This window comes from Podarcis erhardii (genome assembly GCF_964252035.2).
Source record: "Podarcis erhardii genome assembly, chromosome: 2".
In the NCBI taxonomy this organism is placed as follows: Eukaryota; Metazoa; Chordata; class Lepidosauria; order Squamata; family Lacertidae; genus Podarcis; species Podarcis erhardii.
This window is the reverse complement of record NC_138498.1, coordinates 110,552,959-110,573,390: the sequence shown is the minus strand read 5'-3', so window position 1 is coordinate 110,573,390 and position 20,432 is coordinate 110,552,959. Positions and strand designations below refer to the sequence as shown.

General features: G+C 44.9%; 1 protein-coding gene across 2 annotated transcripts in view; it reads left to right on the top strand.

The window, feature by feature from the left end:
* The window catches only part of ABCF1 (ATP binding cassette subfamily F member 1), a 41,604-nt gene extending 23,784 nt beyond the window's left edge, over window positions 1-17,820 (top strand). For both annotated transcript variants that reach the window (XM_081852493.1, XM_081852492.1), the window contains exons 18-28: window positions 205-288; window positions 2,095-2,219; window positions 5,168-5,280; window positions 5,744-5,915; window positions 7,237-7,311; window positions 7,696-7,766; window positions 9,393-9,425; window positions 10,853-11,021; window positions 12,208-12,272; window positions 13,285-13,357; window positions 17,305-17,820. In XM_081852493.1, coding sequence (XP_081708619.1) covers window positions 205-288; window positions 2,095-2,219; window positions 5,168-5,280; window positions 5,744-5,915; window positions 7,237-7,311; window positions 7,696-7,766; window positions 9,393-9,425; window positions 10,853-11,021; window positions 12,208-12,272; window positions 13,285-13,357; window positions 17,305-17,471 — 1,147 coding nt within the window. In that variant the 3' untranslated portion in view covers window positions 17,472-17,820. The remainder of the gene's footprint in view (window positions 1-204; window positions 289-2,094; window positions 2,220-5,167; window positions 5,281-5,743; window positions 5,916-7,236; window positions 7,312-7,695; window positions 7,767-9,392; window positions 9,426-10,852; window positions 11,022-12,207; window positions 12,273-13,284; window positions 13,358-17,304) is intronic.
* The last annotated feature ends 2,612 nt before the right edge of the window (window positions 17,821-20,432 follow it).

Genomic DNA, 20,432 nt, shown 5'->3' with positions numbered 1-20,432 from the left:
GTTGCTTGTGCAGGAACAGTCAAACCATCTCACTCAGTATTGTCTACTCTGATTGGCAGCAGCTCTCCAGAGTTTCAGGCACAGTTTTCTCCCTGCCCCACTTGGAGATGCTGGGGGTCCAACCCAGGATCTTCGGCCTTCAAAGTAGATGCACTGCCACCGAGCTATGGCCCTTTGTCATTGCTAACCATGCTCTCCTTTCAGAGCGCTGTTTATGGAGCCCACACTGCTGATGCTCGATGAGCCCACCAACCACTTGGATCTCAACGCCGTCATCTGGCTTAACAAGTAAGTCGCTGCCTCCGTGCATCTGGGGGCATAACAGCAGCTGGGGGGTGTGGGCACCTGCGTGGGTGAACATGCCGGCTTTCCAGTGAAGGGTGGGCAAAGCAGTTTTGGTGCTAGCCTTTTTTCTTTACCTTAATGTCATTCATTTCCATCATCCTGCTTGCCCGATGGACACCACCCTCTGGACGATTTGCAATAAAAGTTTAAAAGCCACCAGCATCAACCAAGGAAAACCAATCACGCTGTGCAGTGTTTATGACATGCAGACTTAGGCCCTAGCAGGAAATAATAAGATGCACACGAGCTTTAGTTACTGATTTATTGAACTTATATCTCACCCTTCTTCCCCAGAGAGTCCAGGGCTGCGAACAGATGCACAGTTTGCTGTGTCTGTAAAAACATTTTAAAATGGATTGAAATGTTCTAAAACCCAATTGCAATGAAAAACATCTAACAGCAATTGCGATTAAAATATGTGTCTATGCGTTGATCTCGGGGCAGCCAGGAACAGTATTCTTCAACCACCAGATGCCTGGGCCCACAGGAATATTTTTGAATCCCTCAAAGTTAGTGATGGAGATGGGCACACCTGACTAGATAAAGCATCATTGCTTCTGAATACCTGTTGCTGGAAACGACAGGAGGGGAGAGAGTCCTTATGCTCCTGTTTGGCTCGCTGGTTTCCCAGAGGCATCTGGGTATCCACTGGGAGATGCTGGACTAGATGGGCCATTGGCCTGATCCAGCAGGCCGTGCTTACGAGGGCATTCAACAACTAGGGAGCCACCACTGAAAAGGCCCTGTTTTATTTTGCACACGTCACAGGCTTTCCTTGGGCCAGAATTCTTCCCTCTCTGTTAATTTCTCAGCCCTTCCTAATTGCCACCTTACCTACATCCTCCTTTTGCCTCTGTTCCTGATTTCAAAAGAAGGCCTAACCCTGAACATCTGTACATAGAAACCATTGTTGTTGTTTGAATTTATATACTGCCCTACAGTCTCAGGGCGGTTCACAGAAAAGATCGACATAAAGACCACAATATATATAATCAAAATAAAAACAACAACCCAATAACACCCCCCCCTAAAAAAGAGCTACATTTTAAAAGAATATAGGATGCCAATCAGATCAACCAAAGGCCTAGTTAAAAAGGAATTGCCTGGTGTTTAAGGTGTATAATGAAGGCGCCAGGCGAGCTTCCTTAGAGAGAGCATTCCACAGATGGGGAGCCACTGCAGAGAGGGCCCTGTTCTCCTGTTGCCACCTTCCAGACCTCTCAAGGAGGAGGCACACAAAGGAGGGCCTCAGAAGATGATCTCAGGGTCCAGGTAGGTTCATATGGAAAGAGGCGGTCCTTGAGGTATTGCGGTCCTGAGCTGCTTAAGGCTTTATAGGTCAAAGCCAGCACTTTGAATTGGGCCCGGAAACTAATTGGTAGCCAGTGCAGTTGGACCAGGATCAGTGTAATATCCTCAAACCGTCTTGCTCTGGTGAGTAACCTGGCCGCTGAATTCTGCATTGGCTAAAGTTTCTGAACTGTCTTCAGAGGCAGCCCTACGTATAACACATTGCAGTAATCTAACCTTGAGGTTAGCAGAGCGTAGACAACAGTAGTTAGGCTATCCCTGTCCAGGTAGGGACGTAGCTGGGCCACCAGCTGATGGAAGGCGCTCCGGGCTGCTGCTTCCAAAGCAGGGTGGTTCCATTACAAGGAAAATGTACTCGCTTTTTAAAAAGCATCTGGTGATGGGTTAAAACTGTGAAAACCCTTCGTTGTCTAACGATTGCTCCACACCCTCTTACAGCTACCTCCAAACATGGAAGAAGACCCTCCTTATTGTCTCTCACGACCAGGGTTTCCTGGACGATGTGTGTACGGATATCATCCATCTGGACATGCAGAAGCTTTTTTACTACCGGGGAAACTACAGTAAGTGCCCACAGAAGTCTCCACATTGGAAGGACTAGGCAGGCTTTTTTGTTGGAGGGGGGGGGGCAATGCCATTGCTAGGGTGCTGTTGGGTTTCTTTGCGGGGGGGGGGGGAGTTAAGGAAGTGAAACATCAAGGAAAACTCATTCAATATTGGTCATAAGGTCACTTTGTAGAACTGAAGCTCCCCCCCCCCCCCAATCTAGAAAGCCTTCAAGTTAGAGAAATTGGATTTTGACTTTGGATGTTTAAACTTCAAAATTCCTTGGAATTTTTTAAAAAATATATATTTATTAAGTTTTATACACGTAAAGCAGAACAAACAAAAAACAAGATACAAAAAAATAAAAATAAAATAAAATTAACAACAATAAAAAAGATAAAACCTCCAGCTTTGAATTCTTACTTGATTAACTTTCTTTCTTGACTTCCTCACGCCTCCCTTTTTAGTGTTCCTCTTTACCCAATCCGATACAGCAAATCCTAACCCTCTTTCAGAAATCATTTCTAGTTATTAAGATCACTCTATTATGTCTCCATTCTTTCCTCCTTATATTTTAAGTACCCTTAACACATTATTTACCTTTGACATAATAAAACTTTTGTCATTCACCTTTTTTCTATTTCATTTTTGCATAATTTTTCACACTGTATCACTAATGCCATATTATTTTCATATCCCACATCCTTTTAACATTCATAAACTTTGCAGTATTTCTGCTGATAGTCTTTAAACTTCTTCCAATCCTCTTCCTTGGAATTTGAAGGGTTTTAGACTTGTCGGGGCAGTCTTTTTCCTGCACGTTTTTGTGTTGTATGGGTTGTTGTTGTTTTAAAGAGTGTAAAGTATCGAATGACCTAAAAGGCCAGCTTTCAAATACAGTTAGAATCAGAGGGTTGAATGTAGAAGTCGTGCGAATTGAACTGAGCCCAAGGGGTGCTCTCAATGGAGAGGGCCTGATTTTCACCAAGTGCCCAGGCTGCTGTTACTGTTGTACATTTAAACCCCGTCTGAGTCTCTGTGATTGAGGTCTACTTCCAGTTCAGCGTGCGGTACTTCAGAAACTTAGAGACCCGAAATACCCCTTCTGGGTGGAATGTTGTTAGGCTGTGAAATCTCCTTGCCCCAGAGCCATGTCTCCAGAGGCCTCCGTTTGTTGCAGATACAACATAAGCTCCTTCCTTTCTTCAAACCGGAGCAAGGACACAGATCTTGTGACTTGGGAGTGGAGTCGCATGACTCCATTTCAGGGCTGCCGCTCAATTCCCATGCCTTCCGCCAGGGCAAGGGAGATGGGCATTTTCACAAAGAACTTGGAATGCTGATGTTTGGCAAAACTCATTCTCTCTCTCTCTCTCTCTCTCTCTCTCTCTCTCTGTTCAATATGTTTTACCCCACGACTTAACTCAGCCAACATATGACCATTTGCTGGGAAGTTCAGAAACCACTCATTGGCAATTTATTTCCCTTTTCTTTTCCTCCCTTTGCTCAGGCTCCTGATCAAATCAATTCACCTTATTTTTTGCTCTATAAGACTCACTTTTTCCCTCCTAAAAAGTAAGAGGAAATGTGTGTGCATCTTATGGAGCGAATGCAGGCTGCGCAGCTATCCCAGAAGCCAGAACAGCAAAAGGGATTGCTGCTTTCACTGCACAGCGATCCCTCTTGCTGTTCTGGCTTCTGAGATTCAGAATATTTTTTTTGTTTGTTTTCCTCCTCCAAAAACTAGGTGTGACTTGTGGTCTGATGTGTCTTATAGTGCGAAAAATACAGTAAATTCAAGAAAGGGGGAGAATGGGGAATAGCGGGACAGAAACAGAAAACGTCTGTTTTGCCACCAGAATAACTAAATAAATGTATGCAGATATGCTTGTCCAGTAATGAGGTGTCAGAATTTGAGCTCCCTTCCCAACTCTATGCAGAGGTGGCTCCATTCTCCCCACTTTTTTTAAATATGGGGGGAGAAATGGGGGCACCCCTCTGGAAGCATGAGGGCTCAAGATTAGTGATTCAGTAGATTGGGTGGAATCTTAAAACTCCGGGGTGTTTCAGCCTAACGTGTCTCCAGCCTTTCTTTTTTTTTTTTTTTTTGCCAATATGCAAGTGCTGAGATAGCAAGACAGTTTTATCAAATGTGCAAATGTATTTTCTAGGATTGAGCAACTGAAACCAGGTTGTTGCTGGTTTTGAGCCCTGGAGCAAAACAAGTCCTTGCTCAGCGACAAGCAGTGACTTGGACCGCATTGGAATCCACTTCCCATGGTCTAGGGGTATCTGCAAAACTAGATTTCCCCATGCCTGACTTTCCCAGGGTGCATTTCCAGGGAGATTTGAATCTCTGTCACCTGTCATTCACAAACCTCTTCTTGGAAGATTTAGTCCATGCGTCCTTATCACCTATAATAGCCAAAAGGGCAACTTCCTCATCTGGTAGCAATATACTTCTGATTAGCAAATACCGGTGCCTGCAAGTGTTGGGTGTTATGAAGTGTGTATGCCAACCTGCAGTTCTCACTTGCAATCCTGACACCCCCCCCCAGATGTTGCAACTAAGCTGGCTTAAACACGTACGCCTAGGTTCCTGCCATGGAGGCTTTTTCAGGGCCAAAATAGAACTTCCAGGCTCAGGTGCTATCTGCGACAGCAAAAAGCTGGGCTCCAAGGAGTGCTTCGTAACATGGTGGAGAGCCATTGCCTCAAGGGCTTTGCTGGCCACAGCTAGACTCCAAATTCAAGACAAGATAGTTCAGATCTCCAAGATGATGTTGAACTACACTTCCCATCATCCCTGGCTATTGGGTGCTAACAGGGTCTGATGAGAGTTGTTGTCCAACAACATGCACCCTATTGGAGAAGGCAGATCCAGGCTGATTGATCCAACCAACACAGTTCTTAAGAGTTCTCTTCACCCCTCTGCATCTCTCTTCACCCCCCCACCCCACCCCAGTGACTTTCAAGAAGATGTATCAGCAGAAACAGAAGGAGCTTCTGAAACAGTACGAGAAGCAAGAGAAGAAACTGAAAGACCTCAAGGCCGGAGGGAAGTCAACAAAGCAGGCAGTAGGTTTCCGGTTTGTATTTTGTCATGGGACCCACAGACTCGGGAGGAAACCCCCCCCCCCAAAAAAAAAGTGCAGTTAGGTTCTTCTCTGTGGGCTTCCTGGGAGCAGGGTGGTCTAAGGCGGCAGAGCTTTTCCATGAGTTAATCTGTGGAACTACACGCTGCAGTGTTCTTTACAGCGATCAAATAAGCACAACCGTTGGGATAAGATGGCACCCTTAGCCTTCTGCGTGGCCTCGGATATTAGGGCAGACTTTTACTCCAGTAGTGGAAGTTGACAGGAGGTGGGTTGGTTCTAGTCTCAGTGGCCCTTCTGAAAAAATGTACACAGTATTGCGCTTTTTAATTAAGGGTTTCTGTCTGGTGAGATTCAAAGAGCATAGGGGCCTAGATTGGGCCTGTCAAGAATGCTTGCCAATAATCGGTGTCCTTGTTAACCCGTCTCCCTCCGGCCATCCCCAGGAAAAGCAGACCAAGGAGGCCCTGACCCGAAAGCAGCAGAAGTGCCGTAAGAAGAACCCGGATGAAGAGGCGAGCGAGGTGCCCGAGCTGCTGAAGCGGCCAAAGGAGTACACTGTTAAATTCACCTTTCCAAACCCACCGCCCCTCAGCCCACCCATTCTGGGCTTGCACGGTACGAGTCTGTCTTAGCAAGGGAGAGTCCATCAGGGAGCAGGGGCAGGCAGTTGTCTGGGTGACTTCGGAAAATCATAAAATCAATGGCATCTATTAGATAGATAGATAGATAGATAGATAGATAGATAGATAGATAGAGAAAGTGGTACCTCGGGTTACATACGCTTCAAGTTACAGACTCCGCTAACCCAGAAATAGTACCTCGGGTTAAGAACTTTGCTTCAGGATGAGAACAGAAATCGTGCTCTGGTGGCACAGCGGCAGCAGAAGGCCCCATTAGCTAAAGTGGTGCTTCAGGTTAAGAACAGTTTCAGGTTAAGAACAGACCTCCGGAACGAATTAAGTACTTAACCCAAGGTACCACTGTAGATGATAGATAGATAGATAGATAGATAGATAGATAGATAGATAGATATTAATATATGATTATTACTGAAAGATTGAGGGCAGAAGGAGAAGGGGACAACAGAGAACAAGATGGTTGGACAGTGTTCTCGAAGCTACGAACATGGGTTTGACCAAGTTGTGGGAGGCAGTGGAAGACAAGAGTGCCTGGTGTGCTCTGGTCCATGGGGTCACGAAGAGTCGGACGCAACTAAACGACTAAACAACAACAACATTTGTGAATTACCTTTCACATGTGTCTCAATATACTATGAAAACGGCTAAGTTCTCATAACAAGAGTGTTTTGCTTCTAGATACAGTGGTACCTTGGTTCTTGAACTTAATCAGTTCCAAGAGTCCGTTCGACTCCCAAAACCATTCGAAAACCAAGGCGCAACTTCTGATTGACTGCAGGAACTTTCTGCACTCAATCGGAAGCTGCGTCAGACCTTCGGCTTCCGAAAACCATTCACAAACCGAAACACTTCTGGGTTTGTGGCATTCAGGAGATGACTTGTTCGACAGCTAAGCCGTTTGAGAACCAAGGTACCACTGTAGTTTTAAGAGGCAATCGTCGTAATTGATAGCTACAACAATATATTACGGCAATAGCACATAAGAACATACATGAAATGGACTTGTACTATAACGAAAGCAAAACAGCCTTGCGTAGCTAGAACGAGCCACTAAGACCAAAAACATACTTTTAATTGTGAAGCTGTGTCTAAAAAGAAACACTATTGTTGAGATCTCCAGATTCTATTTTGTTCCATTGCTTCTTCAAAACTAACTTAGAAATAATAGATTAATATATTTATTGAGAATAGCATACACACACACACAATTTATTTCCACAGTTTCCTACAACACAGTGACTACATTTAGAAATATTTCCTTCCCTGTAGCCCACTCTCCTCCTTTTTCCCTCCTGTAGGTGTGGACTTCTGTTATGAGGGACAGAAGCCTCTTTTCAAAAATTTGGACTTTGGGATTGACATGGAATCTCGAAGTAAGTGATTTTGGGGTCGGGGGCAGTGAATAAGTCCTTCTAAGAAACTTGTATGCCTCTTGTTTACTGAACGAGAAATCCACCTCAGCGTGCTGGCTACATGATGTCCTTTGAAACCGTCATAGTTCCTTCCAGATGTTGTTGGACTCCATCTCCCGTCAGCCCAGGCCGTCATAGCTAAAGGTTGGAAGTCTAGCAACATCTGGAGCCACACTTGCTTATCCCCATTTTAACGTCTTCCAGTGTTTTATTTTTGCCTGAGAGTTCCCTTCTCAAGTCTGTCTGCCTCAGCTCTTGAGAGCAGGCCACAGGGAGGATCTTCTGAAATCATCGCCTGCCACGCAGGGATCTCAAAGTTGACTCTGCTTTTCTCTCTCCCCTCAGTCTGTATCGTGGGTCCCAACGGCGTCGGGAAAAGTACGCTGCTGTTGCTGTTAACGGGTAAATTGACGCCGGTAAGTGAACCCTACCCCTCTTTCCCCATTTTGGGCTTCCTTGGGTTCTTTTTATCATCCCGCTTTGTTCCTGAGATGGCCTCCCTTTTCTGCTTGTCTTCCCTCCACCACATGCCTCTGCTGATCCCGCCAGGAATGTGTGTCCCATTTCTGCTCAGGCAGCGAGAAGGGCTGCTCTAGGTGTGTCCTCAAATTCAGCCCCCCTTGGTGCATGAATTGGGCCACGCCATTGCTGGGGAGCAAGGGGCGAGCTGCAGGACCCATCTGTGGATGGCCACGTGTTTATTTAGTAGATTCATATACCACTTTTTCACTATAGAATCCTTTAAGCGACATTTATAAAAGAACTACAGGGGACGCGGGTGGCGCTGTGGGTTAAACCACTGAGCCTAGGACTTGCTGATCAGAAGGTCGGCGGTTCGAATCCCTGCGACGGGGTGAGCTCCCGTTGCTCGGTCCCTGCTCCTGCCAACATAGCACATCAAAGTGCAAGTAGATAAATAGGTACCGCTCCGGCGGGAAGGTTAATGGCGTTTCCGTGCGCTGCTCTGGTTCGCCAGAAGCGGCTTTGTCATGCTGGCCACATGACCCGGAAGCTGTCTGCGGACAAACACCGGCCCCCTCGGCCAATAAAGCGAGATGAGCGCTGCAACCCCAGAGTCGGTCACGACTGGACCTAATGGTCAGGGGTCCCTTTACCTTTACAGGTACACCAAGGACCATGTCTCACAAAACAACCAACCCTGCTGAAACAGGAACTGGCACCAGGGGTTCCTTCCTGCAGGGCAAGTGGTGTTTCTTGGCCCTGTGTTGGGAACAGGGCCGTCTGGCTGGGGCAGGCCCAGCTGTTGTCTATGCCTGCTCACCTCCTGTGAATCTGGGGCCTTCTGCAAGAGCATTTAACCTTGGGCTCTGCTTTACAGCCAGCAAGCTCTCTCCTACCCAGGTTTGTAGGCCTAGACCTGAGGAGTTTAACTGCTGAGCAAACATCTATCCCAAGAGCTGTCCAACCCAAAATCTTAATCAAAAGAACAGTAGGGTGTTTGTGTGTGTGTGTTTTGGCGGCCCATACGGGGACCAAAAGAACAGAAGGTGTTGGTCAAATCAAGGCAAACTCTTATCACTGCTGCTCAAATGTCCCTCTTGCACCTTAACCAGGCACAAAATCATTCCTTTCCATTTTGCACAATCCCAAAATAGGCTGCCTTTTGTTGTGTGTGTGTGTTTTGGTTTCACAAGTTCATTCACAGAAAAATATTCTTGCAAATATTAAAATTTAACACAAATATTCTTTCGAATCCTAGGACTTCCCTCCTCCCCTCTGTGATTTCATTAAAAAACTTTCCCAACTGCAGATTATAAGTCCATCCAGTTTACAGTCCACAATTATATCCAAAGTCTATATATCATTGCAATAGTCGAATAGTTTCATCTGCCGGTCCGCCCTCATAGGTATCTTATCATCTTTCCAGCTCTGGGCAAGCAACATCCTTGCAGGTGGCATTTTGGCCCTGCTGAATCCGATCTTTTCAAGCACGTCTTTAATCTGGTTGTATCTCAGGGAACGTCATTAGACCCTTGGACTACACTCTTAACTTGTTTTTGTTTCTGTTTTTATCCTTCCAGACAAGAGGGGAAATGAGAAAAAACCACAGGCTGGTAAGTACCCGTGACAATACAACAGGGAATGTGGAATGACATTTTGAGGGGGGGGGGAACGGTTCACATCTGGAATAGCAAAGCAAGCCTGTCACTCCAAATGGAAGGATCTTTGTCCTGCTGGAAGCTGGTTTGTTCCAAGAAACCATGAAAACAAATAGTTTATGTATTCACTGATAAGACACATATGACAGAGGGGCTTCCTACCTTTGCTTTTAAGAAGCTGCTGGGAGGCAGAGGAAATCAATCCAGGGCCTCTCAGATTGATTTCTTTCTTTTATGGTGGCTATTACATTTCTTCCCCGCCTCTCCTCCAAGAAGCTCATGGGTGTTGGGATTTCATTCTCTCATTGCTGGATCATGTGATCCTTATTTACATTCCTTACTGCTGGAAGTGTATGGAACAGACACTGAACTTCTGTTCTTTGTGCTTTAGTTTTCTGCTCTTTGTTCTCTGCTCTCAGACAGAGAAGACATGTGAGACACTGCTCACACTAGCCATCTTTGTTGTTTTCATTTGCTGTAAATAAAGAAGCTTTCGTGGCACCACATACCCTACGCAGCCTCACTTCTTGCTGAAACTCTGCTATAGTGTGCCCACAGGTCCACCGGATGTGGGATGCAGTACAGGGGATGTACGCATAACAGATGCATGTCTCTAAGAGTGGTCTTCTGAAAAATCAGTGCAGAGCAATAGGATCTCTAATAATAATAATAATAATAATAATAATAATAATAATAATAATAATAATAATAATTTTTATTTATTTATATCCCACCCTCCCCAGCCGAAGCTGGGCTCAGAGCGGCTAATAAGGAGTAAGAATAGCACAGTGTACATAAAATCACACAGTCGATTAATTAAAATACATTCTAAAATCAATTCAGAATCAAATTAATGGCAACTATTGGGCTAGAGCTCTATGAGGATTACAGAAGGAGAGAGGGGGGTCAGACTGTGCCCTGGCCAAAGGCCTGGTGGAATAGCTCTGTCTTGCAGACCCTGCGGAAAGATGTCAAGTCCCTCTCCTCTGTTCAGAGGTGCCAGGAACATATGGCTGAGCTCGCACGGCACCTCAGTGTGGCACCCTTTTAAACTGGTTAAGGGAGTGGGGTGGTGGTAGTAGTAGTAGTAGTAATTAATATATCTTATTTATTTATAGCTTATTTATACCCCCCCCCCCCATCTGGCTGGGTTTCCCCAACAACTCTGGGTGGCTCCCAACAGGATATCAAAAACTCATAAAAACAGTTTTTTTAAAAAAACTTCCCTAAGCAGGGCTGCCTTCAGGTGTCTTCTAAACGTCAGATAGTTGTTCATTTCCTTGACATCAAATAGGAGGGTGTTTGACAAGGCAGGCCACACAACCGGACGGGTGACATTTCCTTTTGCAGGATGAAACACGTGTCCTTTTCTCTCCTGGCAGAAAATCGGGTTCTTCAACCAGCAGTATGCCGACCAGCTGAATATGCAGGAAACGGCGACAGAGTACCTGCAGCGCAACTTCAACCTGCCCTACCAGGATGCCCGCAAATGCCTGGGGCGGTTTGGCCTGGAGAGCCACGCCCATACCATCCAGATCTGCAAGCTCTCTGGTATATAAAGTAATAATATAGTGGTACCTCGGGTGACAATCACTTTGGGTAGTACCTTGGGTTGAGAACTTTACCTCAGGATGAGAATGGAAATCACGTGGTGGCGGCGGGAGGCCCCATTAGCTAAAGTGGTGCCCCATGTTAAGAACAGTTTCAGGTTAAGAATGGACCTCCGGAACGAATTAAGTTTGTAACCCGAGGTACCACTGTAATAAATAACAACAACAAATTTATTATTTATACCCTGCCCACCTGACTGGGTTTCTCCAGCCACTTTGAGTGGCTTCCAACAGAATATTAAAAACACGATGAAACATCAAACATTAAAAACTTCTCTAAACAGGGCTGCCTTCAGATGTCTTCTAAAAGTCAGATTGTTGTTTGTTTCCTTGACATCTGACGGGAGGGCGCCACCACCAAGAAGGCCTGGTTCCCTGTAACTTCACTTCTCACAGTGAGGGAACCACCAGAAGGCCCTTGGCGCTGGACCTCTGTGTCCGGGCAGAACGATGGGGGTGGAGACGCTCCTTCAGGTACACTGGGCCGAGGCTGTTTAGGGCTTTAAAGGTCAGCATAAACACTTTGAATTGTGCTCAGAAACGGACTCTCTCGGGAGTGGGGAGGAGGAGGAAGAAAAGAAGCGAGCCTTAGGGCAGGGTGGGCTGGAGAACGAAGGGTTGCCATGAAGTGTTTCCCTGCTTGGCCTTCGTTGCTCGTGCTCCACCTTGGGCTGGAGAAATGGGAAGTGGGCGGCTTTCAGGGACTGATATTTAACAGCTTTTAGAAAAGGACTGGGGCTCGTGGAATCATAGGGACCCTGAGGGCTATCTATGCCAACTCCCTGCAATGCAGGAATCTCTGGTAAAGCATGCATATAACAAATGGTCATCCTTGCAGGGCTAAACAGCTGTGACCCCCACCCATTGTCCTTATTTAGCTGCCCTCAGTGCTGTGGATGAAAGATCTTACCTGCCCCAGCTTTGGCAAAGCTGTTTCCCTACCTCCAATGTCAAAGGTGGTGTGCCTCTGAAAACCATCCGCAAGTGGGGAGATTGCTCCTGCTTGCACTCTTCCCTGGCTCCTGTGAGAACGGGGTGCTGGACCAGATGGGCACTTCTGAGGTTCCTATTCATAGAGGGAGCATCTCACATTCATTGTCTCTCTTCTGTTTTGTACTTCCTTCTAGGGGGACAGAAAGCTCGCGTGGTCTTTGCTGAACTCTCTTGTAGGGAACCAGATGTCCTCATTTTGGTGAGTCCCACACATAACTCCTTGAAGAGGAGGGGCGGCGTATGGGATATATCTTGTAAGATTGTGATAGTTATCTCATTACTACAAAACAGCAATAAATTTGAACCTAATCAATCTTGGAGCACTGGGATTGTTCCCCGAGGGACCCCTGACCATTAGGTCCAGTCGTGGCCGACTCTGGGGTTGCGGTGCTCATCTCGCTTTATTGGCCGAGGGAGCTGGTGTACAGCTTCCAGGTCATGTGGCCAGCATGACTAAGCCACTTCTGGCAAACCACAGCAGCGCATGGAAATGCTGTTTACCTTCCCGACGAAGCGGTACCTATTTGTCTACTTGCACTTTGACGTGCTTTTGAACTGCTAGGAGCTGGGACCGAGCAACGGGAGCTCACCCCGTCGCGGGGATTCGAACCGCTGACCTTCTGATCAGCTAGTCCTAGGCTCTGGTTTAACCCACAGCGCCACCCGTGTCCTAGCTCCACCCGAGGAATTGCCACAATAAGACCTTCCTTCCTTCCTTCCTTCCTTCCTTCCTTCCTTCCTTCCTTCCTTCCTTCCTTCCCTCCCTCCTCTCCTTCCCTCCTTCCTTCCTTCCTTCCTTCCTTCCTTCCTTCCTTCCTTCCTTCCTTCCCTCCCTGTCTCTTAATGAAAGGATGGTAATCCTTGGTGCACCTTCCTCCAGTTCTGTTTCTCTTTTCTTCACAACCCTATTCAGCTACCCTCTGATTCAGATCCTGAGCTAATCTTTAAGGGCCTAAAAGCACTTTCCTGAGTCTGCATTGGCTTCCGGTTGCCATTGCTTGGAAACCCAGCAAGGCTGCTTTCTGAAATCTGCCCAGTACTACAAAGATTCCTGCTGCTGCAGAACCTGGGAGCCAAAAGCATCCTTCTCCAACCCCCCTACCCGACCCCCCACCACTGTAGAGCAATGAAAATCCAAGAGACTGTCCCTTTCCCCACCCCCATGCACTTCATCCTCTTTTTGTGACTTTTCTTGCCCCCCCCCCCCCCAGGATGAACCGACGAATAACCTGGATATTGAGTCAATCGATGCCTTGGGCGATGCCATCAATGAGTATAAAGGAGGTGAGTGAAACATCTGGAGAGCACTGGGTTGGGGAAGGCCGTTCTAAAGAGCATATGGATTATGTTTCCTACATTCGGAATGATCACTTTGCAGCTGGAGTCACTTCTAGACCCTGCATTTGAAGCCCATTTCAAGCATATTTACGCACACAGGCTTCTCCCCTGTGAATCCTGGGAGCTGTCGTTTGTGGAGGGTGATGGGAATTGTAGTTCTGCAGGGGTGAACTACAGTTCCCAGGATTCTTGGGGGGGGGGAGTTGTGACTGCTAAAGTGATAGGTGTGTGCTTTGAAAGCATGGTGCGGATGTGACTGAAGACACCATACACGCAGCAGAACTGGACTGCCAACAAAGTTGATTCAGGACAAGAGGGGAAAGAGAATTATTTAGTCCCCCAGAGTTTTGTAGCTGATATGGAACTCGCTGCCTTGCGATCGCTGTTTTTAACAAGAATTAGACAAACCTACAGGAGAGGCTAGATCTAGCAATAAGGACCAAGAATAGCTAAGTGAAAACTCCATGTTCAGAGGCAGTAGTAGTTTTTGGCATCCGTCTGTCTCGAGAAGTGGAGTGCTCCTCTGGGGGTGAAATCAAACAGCACCAAAGTGTATATCTCTGAATACTTGGTGCTTGGGACAGGCAGGGGCAGCTTTCTTTATGCCCTGTTTTGTAAGTTTCCCAGAAGTGTCTGGCTGAGAAATGCTGTACAGTGGTACCTTGGTTCTCAAACTTAATCCGTTCCAGAAGTCCGTTCCAAAACTAAAGCGTTCCAAAACCAAGGCGCGCTTTCTCATAGAAAGTAATGCAAAATGGATTAATCCGTTCCAGACTTTTAAAAACAACCCCTAAAACAGCAACTTAACATGAATTCTACTATCTAACGAGACCATTGAGCCATAAAATGAAAGCAATAATCAATATACTGTGCTATAAAATAAACAAGACAGTACTGTAGATGATAAAAATAAAAATTATTATTTTTTCTTACCTGCACTGATGATAAGTCATTGTTTGTTTGTTTGTTTTTTTAAATAATTTTTATTGATTTTACAACATAAACAAAAAACAAATAAACATAACACGACTTCCCCGAACCTCCCCTTCACTGCATCCATATTTTAAAATTTTTAGCAATTCTTCATCCCATTTTTATATTTAATTCTCTTTAAAAAAATTCTGTTTTATAAATTTCAATTTATAGCTGTAGTTCTTTGTATCCAATCCCTTGACATCTTAACATTCCGAAATTTTACAATTTCGTCCATGTCATTTTTGCTTCAGAGAAAAAGGTCCCCTCCCTTTCCAGAGGGTTCCTAGTTCTCCAAATGTCAATCAGGTCCATAGTGTCAGTCAGTTCAAAGAAAGTCTTTGGTAGTCTTCCATCATTAGATATTGTTTGTCTTTGGGCCTTGTCCATGTTTGTGGAGACGACTCCATTCATATCACCCATCATTATAATTTTAAAATCCAAAAAGTCCATTAAAGTCTCGTGCAACTTCTTGAAAAATTCAGCCTTCCCCTCGTTTGGTGCATAAACTCCAACAATCAACATCTTTTCTCCATAAATTTGAATTTCCACTGCCAGGTATCTTCCTTGGTCATCCTTAAAAATCAGTTTTGGTTCAAATTTTTCCTTAACATAAATCACAACTCCTCTTTTCTTAACTCTATCTGATGAAATAAATTCTTGTCCTAATCTCTTGTTTATTAAAAGTTTTCTATGTATCCTGGCAATGTGGGTTTCTTGTAGACAGATTACATCTAGATGTTCTTTCTTTAATAGATGAAATACTTGGCCCCTTTTTCGAGGGTGGTTCAAACCATTACAATTCCAGCTGTAGAGTTGCAGAGACATTTTTGTTATTGGGTAGCTCTTCCACCGACTGCACCAAGTTGTTGTTCCTCCTCGGTCGGTGCTCGGTTCAGTCCAAATGATAGATTTGAAATGTCCGGTACTTCCCCCTCACTAACAGTTCCTTTCTGAAGATCCTCTTGATTTCTTTCCAAAAAGAGTTCTTTATCCTGGTTTGTTTTTATTTTAATTTTCTTCCCTTTAAAGTTGAAGGACAGCCCTTGTGGAAATTCCCACCTGAATGGAATATTATTCTGTTTAAGTAGATCAACTAATTCTTTAAATTGAGATCTAACCTCCAAAAAATATTTAGGAATATCCTTGAAAATCTGGATCTGAGAATTTTTAATGACCAAGGCCTTCTGGAAATGTAGGTTCAATATTTTGTCTCTTTGTTCCTTTGATCCCAGGGTAATTAAACAATCTCTTGGCTTCTTCCCTTGCTTCCTGCCAATCCGAAAGGCTGAGGTTATCACGAATTCATCTTCTTCTCCATCTAGCTCATCATTCCAAAAATCTTGGAATTTATCTGTGAGGAATTCCCCAAGCTTGTCCTCTTCCTCTTCTGGAACCAGTCTTAATTTCAGGTTCTTGCTTTTCCTTTCCAGTTCTAGTAGGGCTAATGCTGTATCATGTTCATGTACTTTTTTTGCAATAGGAGCAAACTTTCCTTTGGTTTCTTCGGCAGTAGACCTAGCACTCTCAGCTATTCTCCTTGTTTCCGTAGACTCTTGAACCAAACGGTTTATAGAATCTGTGTTAGATGAAATTGTTGTTGTGTTCAGGTCTAATCTTGTTGTCAACTCCGTCAGTTTCTTAGAGTTCTCTGTAGACTGTTTAGTAAGTTCTGCATGATAAGTCATTGTTTGGATGGGGGGCTTTTATCCATTTCCGCGGTCACACATTCTATCAATCAGTAGCTGAACTGGGTTCCACACAGTCACAAAAACAAATTAACCGAAAAAGCCACAAAAACACAAAATAAATAGCAAAAGCAAAATCGCCAAACTTAATCCATTCCGGAAGTCCATTTGACTTCCAAAATGTTTGAAAATCAAGGCACAGCTTCTGATTGGTGCAGGTGCCCCAGAAACAATAGCCGACAGCCACATCGGATGTTTGGCTTCCGAAAAAACATTTGGAAACTAGAACACTTATTTCCAGGCTTCCAGGTTTGGGAACCAAGGCATTTGAGAACCAAGGTACCACTGTATTAGACAGACCTTTACACCCAGTCTAGTTGCATCTGGGCATGGACTCAAGTTCCAATGTGGCATTTGTTAGCTATTTTTCTGAGTCACGCAGAGCGATGCAGCAGTTTCACCCTCAAAGCCCTAGTGATGAAGTAGACCTCGCACAGAAGATTTTGAAGACGACTCTTCACCTGCAGGATGGCAAATATTAACAAGCAGTATTGTATATGCATATCAAGTCCGATACAATGTGTTTCTCTCTCCCTTGAGCCCAAGAGAGGGTCTTCTTGCTTTCAAAACTCCTTTATAGCAGTGCGTAAGTTAGCAGTCCATAGCTTGTCTGTCCTCACAAACTCCTCCAGACATAGCGTCTGCTTGAAGTTTCCGTATTCAGTGAAACAGCCAGCCAACCGCCAACTCCAACCCTTCCTATCTAACAGACACACACACACACACACACACACACACACACTTTTAAAGGGAGTTAACAAATTGACACAGCAATGATTCCACGTTTCTATCTATCTATCTGTCTGTCTGTCTAATTATTTAATTATTTAATTATTTATATTTTAGACATTTATTTGCATTTCATATTCTTCCTTTTTTGACAAAGTAATAATCATAAATGAATGAGAATTAAAATGTGCACCCCACCACTGAGACCATTCCATTGTAACAATCCAACTTCCCAAAATTTCAACACCTCTAGCGATGGTTTGACCCCTTTCCGTTTTAACAATACAATTTCTGCAAACAACCCTCCATATCTCCTCAAAATCATTTTTCCTGTATATTGTCCTGTGGAAGGTTTTTTTGTGGGTGGGGTGGGGGCGGTTTGCGGCAAGTGGAATCTTCTTAGAGCACAATGTGCTAACTGTCCCGCCTCTTCCCCCCTTCCAGCCGTGATCGTTGTGAGCCACGACGCCCGGCTTATCACTGAGACCAACTGCCACCTTTGGGTGGTGGAAGACCGCTCTGTCAACCAGATAGATGGCGACTTCGAAGACTACAAGCGTGAAGTGCTGGAGGCCTTGGGCGAAGTCCTGGTCAATCGGCCCCGGGAATGAGGATGAAAGAGGCGGAGCCTCTTCGGTATAGGCCCCGCCTCCCTTGGTTTTCCTAGCAAAAGCTCCTCCCTTTCCTCGAGAAGCAGGACTCTATTTATCTGACGGCTGAGGGAGGAAAGAGTGAGCATTGAGAAGGAGCTAACAGCTCCATCTTACGCTTCCCTCTCCACCACCAGCAGGAAAGTTAAACATGTTTGAGGGGGTTGAAAAAGTGTGGGTGTGTCTCCCAGCGGCTTGTTGTCCCTGCCCCCAAGGCTGGCATTTTGGTGTCATTTTTACAGATCTCCTCTCTCTTTTTCCTCCCACCGTACACTTAATAAATTAAAATGTGAAGTATACTTTTGCCTGATGGGCTGCCTTTGTATTTATTTATCTATATAGATGTGTATATATGTCAGCACATCGAAAAACAAGCACTGAGATGGAAACATAATTGCACAGTTTACAACAATGCATCAGATAATGAGTCGCTAAGATTATAATCAAGATTGTCAATATCTCTGAATAAACAAGGAAGAAAGCAACATACTTCATACATTTAATACAGTTCATAGAAGAGCCTACTCAGTATCTTTCCCCTGTTTATGAACTTAAAATCTTTTGTTTAAGGCAAATCATATTCATCTTAGAATCATAAAGTTGGAAGGGATCCTGGCGGTCATCTATTCCAACCCCCTGCAGTGCAGGAATATGCAGCTGTCCCATACAGGAATCGAACCTGAGACCTTGGTGTTATCAGCACCACGCTCTAGCCAACAGAGCTATCTATGCGATTGCAAACAGGTTTATTTATTTTTTTAATTCTGGATAATAGGGAGTGAGAAGGTGGGAACAAGTTGGTTGAGCAAGGGGAAGGATGCAAGGCAAGTGTTTCCTCACCATCACTGCCTCCTTTGAGGGCGAGGCCTCTAAGCAGTTTTAAAGTCCTGCTTCCTAGCACTAAAATTGCCAATGTGGTGCCCATGTGCCCGCAGCCCGCCCCCCCGAAATTTAGCTTGAAGCAAGCATTCTGTTGTAGCCAGTAGCCAACCGGTTGCAATGTGTGGGGTACCCATGACAGCTTCTCATTTGCAGATGTGCCTCCCCCCCCCCAAAAAAAAGCTTGGTGGCCCTAGTGCATGCCGTGATATTTGCCAGTTGACCCTTAGCTCAGTTTGCAAAGGCCAGGGGTGGACAGGCTTTGGTCTTCATGGATATATGATTGCACAAATGGGCATCTCAGCAAGTTGAACTGAAGACTAAGGTGCTGCTGAGGACATGCTGAGCTAGTCAGTGTTGTTTCCAAAACAGAATCTTCTGCCTTTCCACACACAAATCCACTTCTGATCTTACCCCACCTTTGCTTCAGCAGCCTAAATGCACTAATCCTAATCTACACAGGTAACAGGATGGGGTGATACACCCCCAAAAGAAACACCTGTAACAGGGAAATAACAGCCCTATCTGCTTCTTTCCTCCCAGCCACTATGAATCATAGAATTGCAGAGTTAAAAGGGACCCCAGGGGTCATCTACTCCAACCCACTGCCATGCAGGAATCTCAGCTTGTTTAGTCCATGCACACACAAATGTTTCAGTGTAGTTGCCATGCAGTTGCTAAGGCGTCCTTACTGTTGAATTGCTCATTGCAATAAAATTTCAATCTAGATTTTTAAAAACCTAACAACACGGCTTTATTTAACATTGAGATAAAAGGATAACACAGAATTAAGAGGCTTGTGACACATTTTGGAAGCATTAAATGTAATAGAGAACAAATAGATCATAAGCACAAATGTCTCCAACAAGCATTGACTCGGCAAGTTACCAAATACACGAGTTGTCCCGAGCGCTTTTGCTTATTAGGGTTGTCTCTGTGGTTAAAAATACAAAACGCCTCTTCCTTGTGACAATAGAGCTGGAAAGGCCTACTTAATGCACTCGGCTTCCATAAGGCAGTGGAAGAAAGCAGGAAAATGCTACCTTGCAATGTGCCTGACCCTAAGCAAATGGTGAAATATGCAAGAAGCTAATCCTAACTGACGACAGGTGGCTGATTTTGAGCACCAAGCATGGATATATGTCTGAAATGGCTAGAAAACACTCTTGCAGGGACATGCTCCAAACCTTGTGACAACAACCTTGTGTAAACTCTGGTCAGGTACCAAGACGGAAAAGAAGGGTTGGGCTGTGGAAACTTTTCGTGGCTGTGTAGAAGAGGGAATGTTGTCAGATGCGGTCTGGGGATGTCCTGGGATGAACAAGCGCTACCTGCTAAAATTCTCCTCTTCTTTCACACTGTTCTTGAAGCCACAAGACCCGCCATCCTCATGTTGCACGCTTAGTGCAAGGTTAGTGCTCTCTCTTGTTAGAGCGTTTAGCTTTGACTTATCCTAGCAAGCTGCTAAACAATTAGAATGTACCTAGAAGCCAGGCAAAGAAAGGTACCGGTACTTATTTTGAAGTCCCATTTGCCTTAAAAGCCATTGTTCCTGCGGAACTCGAATCAGGCATATCAGGTGTATTGGAAAGGAATCTGTGGTTTGCAACTAAACAACTCTCGGAGTGACGTCTGCTCCAAGGACAGCGTTTTCAAGCCTTTGCTGCTTGTCTCAATCTCCAAAGTCTTTCAACCGAATGATTCAGTCACATGAAACCTGCATTCCATTGTTGTGAAGTTTTTTTTCCTTTTCCTAATTTACTCGTGGTGCCTTGTAATTAATGCCAGCACAATGACTGTTTAGAAGCCAGGCTAAATTTGCATTGCTAACCTAAGATGCTGTCTAGGGCAAAGTTTACATGCCTTCCATATTCCCCACCACTTCCACTTTCAAGCCACAATTTGGTGTATTTGTCTGGCAAGAGGCACCCTATCAACATTCTCCACCCTTCTCCGAGAGAAGCAGAACGAAGCAGACACAGGCAAGTTTGCCGGTAATTTTTTTTTCTTCATCAGGCGACAAAAATGGATCAACATAAGCTC